This window comes from Mandrillus leucophaeus, unplaced genomic scaffold, assembly GCF_000951045.1.
Source record: "Mandrillus leucophaeus isolate KB7577 unplaced genomic scaffold, Mleu.le_1.0 Scaffold355, whole genome shotgun sequence".
In the NCBI taxonomy this organism is placed as follows: Eukaryota; Metazoa; Chordata; class Mammalia; order Primates; family Cercopithecidae; genus Mandrillus; species Mandrillus leucophaeus.
This window is the reverse complement of record NW_012103754.1, coordinates 1,242,700-1,252,349: the sequence shown is the minus strand read 5'-3', so window position 1 is coordinate 1,252,349 and position 9,650 is coordinate 1,242,700. Positions and strand designations below refer to the sequence as shown.

Below are 9,650 nucleotides of genomic sequence, written 5' to 3'. Positions count from 1 at the left end.
TCATATGTTTCTTCTTCTATGAGGGTGTGTTTAGTTCTCACTGTGAACAGCTTTGCTGCCTGTTGTGGGGCTGCACTGAGGAGATGCTCTGCACTGGAGTGGGAAGCGAAGAAGTTGGAGCTGGGACACAGGCAGCCTTGGCCGGCATTGGCTCTGAGATCAGGGCAGGGCCGTGCACTGCCCAGTCTCCTGTTTCATTAGCTGGGACATAAACAAATCATGTCTTGGTTTGGATGTGACGGCCTGTCAGCGATTGTTATGAGAATCCAATTCACTCTGATACGGCAGTTTTGTAAAGGGCAAGGATTTGCCATTTTCCTCATCATTCAATACTGATGCATCACCTACACCCTATTCCTGTTCCTAAACCCGACAACCCCGTGGACAGCGGTGACCCCGTGGACGGCGGTGACCCCGTGGACAGCGACTGCGCGTGTTTTCCCTGTGCACACCCCACAGTGCCCAGCACATTGTCTGGAACACAGTAGTTACTCAATAAATGTCTGCTTAATTAATTCGTAATTAAGTGCCAAAGCTACCACAGACAAATAATCTCTTTTATATCTTCTTTATGTGCCATAGAAACCTCAAAAAAAGAGAAATCCTTTCCCCACATCAGCTTCTGTCTTTTTCCAAACTTCCCGAGCCAACTAGCGGAGAGATTGCCCGAGCAGCAGAGATAATGGAAACATCAATACAAGCGATGAAAAGAAAAGTCAACCTGAAAATTCAACAATCACAGCATCCAACAGGTAACGGGCGCCCCCTCCCCACTGAGAAGCCGCAACTCCCCAGGGAGGACGCCTTGATTTTTGTCCAGGGGCTGCTTGTTCAAGGCGTGTTTTTTACTTGAGACCGAGCAGGATGGGACTCCAGCTCTTTCAAAACATACGAGCTGCAATTTTTAAAATGCGTACCAAACAGTCTCAGTATCTCATTTTTGTTACTCCGGAAAATAGCTGTTTCTCTCCAATTCAAATCAAACTTGAAAAGCTCAATAAGCTAAACATCCGTTTGTATGGGTATAAAATAATTTAGGAATTTTTCCCACAGCCCCCCTCTTAGTTAAAACTTGGCGAGCTCATTCATAAAACCTCTTCAATGAAAGGACTTCATGTGTGAGGCAGCGTGTTGCAGGGAGCCCCATCTTCCCCGAGTTGCTGTTGCCTTAGCAGAGCTGCCTAGGACCTTTGAGAACCAATTGACTCATCTCTAAAATGAGGACAGTAGCACTGCTCACTCCGCTGGCTATCAGAAGACCAATGCATAAACCAGGAGCAAATGTCATTATTTCTTCAGCTCTAAAGCACTCTATGGACATAAGATACTGAGATGGTAATGCAGGCAGCCAAAAGGCATATGGGTGCTTCTTATGATGGGGAGCAAGTAAGCGAAATGTCTTTTTAATTAATCAATAATTTTTTCTGTGCAGTGCCATGAGCTACTTGGCCTCTGAGTTCTTCCTTCTAACTAGCTATAGATCAATTTGGTGCTGGTTTACTTAGCTTTTGGAATAAGACAAACTTGGCTAAACCAGTATTAACCAGAATTCTCAAATCCTAAACTTAACAGTGAAGTTTAATTAACTTCACAGCAAGCTAAGATTCATTTGAAATGTCCTTTCTTTCAAACCATGTGGCTGAATGATGTTTCTAAGAACTCTTGGTCCACTGTCCTGTCCATTGTCCTGTCAGGCCTCCTATGGAAATGGCAGTTCCTGACGTCAGAAGATGTGGGTCTTTCTGGTCCATGCTTTAGAGCCACATGCTCATTGCTGGGTCTGTAGACATAAATGTTTAGGAGAATAGGCTGAGGTATGTGGTCCAGGCTATAACATAGAACTTAAGGACTCCATAATTTAGAATATTTTTAAATGATTTCCATTGTAAACATAGCCCATCTAGAAAATTTAGAACGTGAGGAAAGTAAAAAGGTTTCCCATTACTTCATCACCAAGCCAGGACTCCATTAAATGTCAGTGCCTGTCCTTCTAGGCTGCTGCTTCACGTTGGTCTTGTGTATTGTGTGACTATAACCTAATGGTTCTTTTCTATTGCACATGATTTGTTGTCTGCAAGCACCTGCTTGAGGACATTCCTGTCAAGAAGAATCTGTGCTCAGCTTTTTGAGGAATGCCTATTCCTGCACTAACTGAATGCACACTGCAGTCCGAGGTTTGCTTAACTGTTCCCGTAGAGCCATTCCCATTGGCCTGTTAGTGAGCATTCATGATTGAAAGACTAGTCTGTTTCTCTCATATCTGAAAATGGAAACCTTTCCTTCCTGACTTTTTTTCTATTGAATATCTCAATTTCACTGGTATCTGGTTAATCCAAGTTTTGTAGCTTTATCCTCAAAGATTTATATAAACCGTCTTGGAGAAGTAATCCACGATTACCTCTACTAATGGGCAGTAAAGTCACTCTCACTTTGATTTGTTGAATAACATATAAATTATAGTGACAGAATTGATCCAAAAAAAAAAAAAAACAGGAAATTGTTTCGTGGGCTCTCGTCTCATCTGGAAAGATTTACAAGGGAACCAAAAATCAATACAAAGGAAAAATGAAAGGTTTTATAGACAAGCGTACCATCTTCATCAAGGCAAGATTTTTTTCTACATTAGGGTTCGGGATAAATTCTACTCCTCACTGTCTCCTAAAGCCCTGGGGCCGTTGCTAGGCACACATGCCTCACTGTGCAGTTGTGCTGAATGAGCCCTGGAGATGTGCTCAGTGAGGGTTGATGGTAACTGCGAAGTTACTTGCTGGCTTATCCCCCTGGGGGCTGAGAGCTTTTAGATTGCTTTTCTGAAAGACCACGGAGCAAAAATAAATTTTAAAAACCCCACATTTCTAGCAATAAGGAAGCTCAAGAGAATTAAATGAGTGAGTACTTGATGTAGAGGGAGAAAGCAGATTTTCTCAAAAACAATGACCCCAGTTACATATGAATCCCAAATTCAGATGCTGGAGCCACTTTTGAGACTCTGCCGTAGAATATTTATTGGGTGGATTTGTGGTTACAAGCACAGAATTCACGGTTTCCCATTTTTCACAGATGCTTTATCAGAAGATCTGCTGAGCATCATTGCAAACATGTCCGGGTGTCTCCCTTACATGCTGCCCCCAAAATGCCCAAACACGTGCCTGGCGAACAAATACAGGCTCATCACAGGAGCTTGCAACAACAGGTATTGTTTGTGGATTTTCTTAATCTTCTCATGAAAGTTGCATCTGAACATGACTAGGTGCCATCATAAAGGAGCCTCTACCATGACTGGTGGATCCGTACCCACCCCTGAGCCCCTGGTTCCTGTCCTTGGCCTCCCTGACGTGGCCTCTTGCACACCTGGTGGTGCCTCGAGCAGCGTGCTGAGCCACACCGTCATTCCCAGCCACAACGCCCCTTCCATAGGTGCTTCTAGGTCACTCTTAACTTCCTAACCCCACAAATTCCACCGTCGTTCACCTAATAACTCAAGCCATACGTTTAGGTGCCATCCTTGATTTCACTAACTCCCCTACCCATTGCTTCCAATGCACCCCCAAGACTGTCACTATTACCCCCAAAGTGAGTGCTCTCCACTCCCTGTCACCTTAGCTGAAGCCAGAATAACCAGCCGGCTGCCATCACGCGGTGGCCCCTCACCGGTTCTCCTAGTTTAACTGTTGCTTTCTCCGTTCACGCTTCCTGTTGTGGCCAACACCATCTCAGCACCCTCCTTCTCAGTGCCCCCCACCCAAGTCCCCACTGCACTCAGAGTGAGTTCAGATCTGCCCAACAGTGGCAACTGCCCACCTCCTCTGGTCCACGGTGGCAGGAGGTAGACAGGAGCTTTGGCCACACACAGAGCCATGTGATTCAGTCTGCGGTTCAGACTGGTTTTCTGAAGAAGGTGATACAGAAGTGAGCCAAATCTTAAGGGATGAGTGGGGATTTCTCAAATGGGCCACAGGGTAGAGGAGAGGGCTTTGCAAAGGCCAGAAAGAGCAAGACACGTTTGGGCAGAAACACGCAGCCTTTGGCACACAGAGGGGCAGAGGGAGAGCAGCTGCGACTGTGGCGCCTGTGGGGTCTGGGGGCAATAACACGCCCCGTGGTCACCTGGAGGCTTTGTCAGGATGGCCGCAGGCTTGATGTCCACCGATGCAGGCAGCAAAGGTGCTTAGCATGGAAGAGCTCCTCAAAGGGACTCGAGCTCCTCGCTGCTGGGTGTGCTGAGGCCAGAAGGAAGATGCCCCGTCCCCGCTGACCCCGTGAGAGAGGGATCAGCAGGACCCAGGCAGAGCCCTGGCCTGGACAGGCAGTGTCCTGAGACAGAGGGCAGGGGCTCTGGGACAATGAACAGGAATCGGCGTCCTGGGTCAATGATGGTTAAGAACAACAGCTTTGCAAATGGACAGCCCTGGATTTGAGACCTGGAATCACCACTTATCAGAGGGCAATTTGTTTCCATTCTTTGAGCTGTAAGAGCTTGTTTGTAAAGCCCACAGCAGGAACGCATAACCTGGCTATGTGTAAGGACTGGATCTTAGGACCGTGGAGCCCCAGCTGGAAGAGGCAGCCTGTGCTGAACGCGGAGGTGGGTCAGGACCACACAGGAGGCTACTGTCCACCCCTCCTCCCCTGAAGCCTGGGGTGCCTGTGCTCACACATGGAAGCGGGCTCAGAGGTGGAGACAGCACGTGTCCTGTCCTCAGAGCTTGGTGGAAGACATAGGTGTAGACAAAGGAAGCGCAGGAGATGATGCCTGGGAGTATGGGGACACTGAAGAGGCTGGTGGGATGCACAGCTGGAGGGACCGGGCCTGGATGGAGGAGGGGATGGGGCAGGTGCACTGTTGAGCCAGAGGCCAGAGCAGAGACGGCTTCGACTGCACGGGGAGGAGCAGGGTCTTCAGCAGGGCAGGGTGCGGTCTAACCTGCAGATGCACGTTCAGGGTGGGGATTCCTGGGGACAGTGGTGTTGGAGATGTGGGGGCGGGGCTGTTCTCTGAATGGATTTCAAAGCCTGCCCCTGGGTCCTGCAAAAGAGCCTGAACCTGTTTTTGGTTTGGTGCTTCCTCATTCATAAGTCACTGTTCACTCAAAAAAAAAAAAAAAAAAAAAAAACCTCTTTAAAAAATGTATTGTGCTTCAGTTTACAATTTAACAACCTCAAGACCAGGGCCTCAGCCAGCACCAGTGAGTTCCTGCTCGGCCCTTCCCAGAGGCCCTGCTGCTGTCTCAGGCGCCGCTGCCCCTGCTGCTGGGCGAGCTCCACTGATGCTCCTGGGAGAATCTCTGCTGACCGTACAACGACGTTGGCACTGGCAGCCGTGATCTGGGGACACTTCTCTCTTTCTGTGGTGACGGCTACAGTTTTCATTAAGAATGTACAGCATCTAGATCTAAAGTCCCCTATGTTCAAGGCTTCACACATTGTATTCCACCAAAAATAAAACATCTGCTCAGAAGTCGTTACTGTCTCACTTGTTATAAAGATGAGCCACAGAGGGCCCCTGCCCCTTGGCCCCTGGGTAGTTTATTTTTAATCTGCAGGCTGAGACCTGTTAGTGCCAAGCCTCCTAGGATCAAGCTCAAATTTATTCATGCCCAGTTGTGAATAAAACAGCCCAAACGAGCAGATTTTTAGCCACTTGGAGCCTACCTCTTTGTGTCTTCCACAAAACCTCTCCCAGTATCTTAGGCCATTGGTAAGATACAGCCTTGTGGTCAACAGACCCCAGGTCGCTGCTGCCGCTGGAGTTGCCTGGCCAGAGACTCCCCCTCCACCTCACCATGTTGCTGAGTAAAGTCATCAGACACAGAGACCCTCTGATGCCCCACCGTGAGTTCCTCACCATCCTCCCCATCTGGGTGGCGGTCCCTCACCTTAGCCTCTAGATGGTCCCCTGCCTTGAGGGATGTCCCCTCTTCTGCACCTGTGCCCAAGAGCCACCCCAAAGGCATGTGTGTGTCTCTGCCTCCCCTGGTCCTAACTTTTGCCTTGCTCAGCCCTGAGTTCCCAGAGCTTCCCCACACCCAGTAAGTTGCTAAGTTCCCCTCCAGCGGTCTCCTAAGCCGCGTCAGCGTCCCTCTCAGTCACCAGCACCTGGTTCCCCACCCACACCTTCCCATCCTTGCCTGGGCTGGTGCCGACTCACTAGGACCCTCCCTGCCCAGGGGAGGTCACCTGGCCTCTCCAGGCACCCAGAGAGATTGTGACCGTGTCCTTGCATGGCACTAGCTCTCTGGCCTGGGTTTGGTTGCGTTTCTCTTTATTGTTTCTTGACTAGTGTGTCGGCCGTGTCAGGTGAAATTTTCAGATTAACAGCTTAACACTCCATGCAGGAAGTCCCTACTCAATATTCTCAGCACATCACCATATGGCTGTCCTGATGGTATATATTATATCTTATAGAACGTATTAATCTTATAGAACATATTAATACGTGGGCTTCCTTACGTGATCCTAAAAATCCGAATATGTTTTAGAATTGTCATGCAACTTCCAGTCAACACGTTTAGCATTTGCTTTGGTTAGGTTTGCTTTGGTTTTTCATATATGGGATTAAAGAATTAAGACAGATATTTGTTTCTGATACATCATTTTTAATTTAGAGAATTTATATTCCTTTTGATTAATTCTGGTGATTCAGCTTTGCCTCTACATCCTTGCTGGGTCAGATGATGCAGTTTTTATTCCAATTATGAAGGGCATGTGGGTCCTCCGCAGTGAGTTTGGATTTTTATGTTTGAGGCTCACCAACATTCCTCAAAAGGTTTCGGATGACTAAATCTCGCATTAAGCATTTCCCTTTTATTGTCTAAAATTTCACCCATGTTTCTTTCTGATCGCGTTTGGCTTTTGTTTTCGTTTTGTTTCTTCCTTTTGTTTCTAACTTGAAGGCGCCGTGTTTTCTTCTCCTGCTCGCTTGTTCCTTCCTGAAGGTCGTTTCTTGTCCCTCACCCACCACCGCCGCCCACCGTGCTGTATTTCCAAGCGACCTTCGGGTGTGGGCTGCAATGACATATCTAAGACAAATGTTATTTGGAATTAACTTTTGAAATTCTAAATGTCGAAACGGTAGATTTTAAAACTCATTCATTTCTACTAGTTCTCTTGCTTTACGGTGTGATGCCTGCATGTCACAGATGGATGACAGGGTTTCTAAGGCTTGCTTTTCCTTTGTTGGTATTTTCCTAATTGCTTAGGACATATCACATAAAATTACTTAACAAGTAGTGGAAAAGAATGATTTTTCTTTTGCTGTTTCACCTGGACTTTTTGTTTGTATGGTGTAGTTGGTGCTGCAGAAGCTACTTTGTTGAAAGAGGAGGGGGCAGGTTGCTTCTCGTTTGTGTGGTGTAGCTAATGCCACACCCGGATGTCTTGTTTGTACGATGTGGTCAGTGCCACAGGAGCTACCATGTTGGAAGGGAATGGGGCAGGCTCCTTCTTGTTTGCATGGTGTAGTCCGTGCCGCAGGATGTACCATATTGGAAGGGAATGGGGCAGGCTGCTTCTTGTTTTTGTGGTGTAGTCAGTGCCGCAGGAGGCACTATGTTGGAAGGGAATGGAGCAGGTGCCTTCCTGTTTTTATGGTGTAGTCAGTGCCACAGGAGGCACTACGTTGGAAGGGAATAGGGCAGGGTCCTTCTTGTTTGTATGGTGTAGTCAGTGCCACAGGAGCTACCATGTTGGAAGGGAATGGGGCAGGTTCCTTCTTGGTATGGTGTGGCCAGTGCTGCAGGACGTACCATGTTGGAAGAGAATGGGGCAGGCGCATTGTAAATTTTGAGTCTTTTTTTCTTTTCACTTTGTCCTAAAGGAAATTACCAGGTCTCTGCATAAAGCCCCAATTTTTTAACAGGTAAGGGGTGTGTGCATGCATGGCAAACTGGTCCCTTTAAAAATTTTAGAATCTCTAAATATAAAGCTTGAGATATTAGTAATGCTGTTGATAACTGTGCATTTGGGGTGATGGTATTTTTGTAGTATCATTTAAAGGATTTCCAGCTTCTTTCTGTTTCTGTTACCAACCTGTGGAGACCTCTTCATCATCCTGGACTCAGATCAGGGTCCTCAACACTCCTGCACTCCCAGCCAGCTGAGGCTGTTGTTCCCGCCTGTGTGTTTTTATAGAAGTCTAGGAGTTGGGGGTAGGAGGTGGGTGTGGGCAGGGGTCACATCGCTTACAGGTTACGTTTGCTGGAAGCAGTCACATCGGCTGAGAGCAGAATCCCCAGGGCCTGAGGATATCCTGCAGGAAACTGGGTTTTAGTGTGTAGCTTGGCATCAGCCTAGAGATAAGACAAATTCTATTTTAAAAATCAAGTGCTCCGTGGTGGGATGGTGATATGGTTGGCTGTGTCCCCACCCAAATCTCATTTGAATTCCTACGTGTTGTGGGAGGGACCTGGTGGGAGGTAACTGAACCACGGAGGCAGGTCTTTCCTGTGCTGTTCTCATCATAGTGAATAAGTCTCACGAGATTTGACAGTTTTATAAGGGGGAGTTCCCCTGCACATGCTCTCTTTCTGCCTGCTGCCATCCAGGTAAGACACGACCTGCTCCTCCTTGCCTTCCACCATGATTGTGGGGCCTCCCCAGCCACGTAGAACCATAAGTCCATTAAACCTCTTTTTCTTCCCAGTCTTGGATATGTCTTTATCAGCAGCATGAAAACAGACTAATACAGATGGAGTAGGGGAGGGCTGCTGAAGAATTGAAGCCTCTTAGCTGCTGCTGGAAATAGATGCAGTCGAGGTGCAATTACTCATGGTTGGTCCTCCACAGGCAGCGGGGTCATTGTGAAGACCTGTGTGCCACAATATCTAGAAAACAAAGGAGCCCCGAGCCACTGTTTGCTTGTCGTCTAAATCAATGGACTATCTTATCACATGCAATGTTAGACAGTGTATTACATATGAATATTCATAAGCAGAAATATAAATATAGACTATATACTGTAAGATAGTATTCATTATACAATATGATTAATTCACTTAGATACTTCACATAGAATTTGCCTTCAGTTTTACATTGATGCGTGTGATAATAACTGCTCTGTGTGTTCTTGAGAAAGTGCGTCACATTCCTGTGAGTCATGGAAAAACCATCGCATTTTGAAATAGAACACGAGATTCTGGCCACCACGTTGTCAGTTACAAGCTGCTTAGACTTCATGTCTTGCTTAGATTCTCAAATTCTCTGCATCTGGAAAATGGCAAAGATAGTGATGCTCATTTCTAGGGTTGTCATGAGGCTGAAGTGAGATAATGGCAGCAGAAATACTTAGTGAGCAATAATGCTACAAAGGTCAGTGACTGTTTATGTAAATAATGGCCACCTTTGAAGCCCCTTTCTTCAAAGAGTCTCAGTCTTGATTCTTGAGGAGGTGTAATTTATCTCTGAAAAAATTGCATTATTTCTTGCTGGGCATGTTGGCTCATGCCTGTAATCCCAGCACTTTGGGAGGCTGAGGTGGGGGGATCGCATGAGCCCAGGAGCTCAAGACCAGCCTGGGCAACAAAGCAAGACCTCATCTCTAAAATTAAAAAAAAATTATGGTATTTCCTGAGTTTTGACGTGATGAACTACTGCGGTAAACCGCTGTGTCTCACAGTGTTGTAAGCGAATGGGGCAGGCTCCTTCTTGCTTGT

At 47.0% G+C, this 9,650-nt stretch overlaps 1 protein-coding gene across 1 annotated transcript in view; it reads left to right on the top strand.

Annotated features, from left to right (window-relative positions):
- TPO (thyroid peroxidase) overlaps window positions 1-9,650 on the top strand; it is a 132,527-nt gene that overhangs the window by 23,744 nt on the left and 99,133 nt on the right. Inside the window, exons 4-5 of the mRNA XM_011989529.1 lie at window positions 583-752; window positions 3,061-3,193. Coding sequence (XP_011844919.1) covers window positions 583-752; window positions 3,061-3,193 — 303 coding nt within the window. The remainder of the gene's footprint in view (window positions 1-582; window positions 753-3,060; window positions 3,194-9,650) is intronic.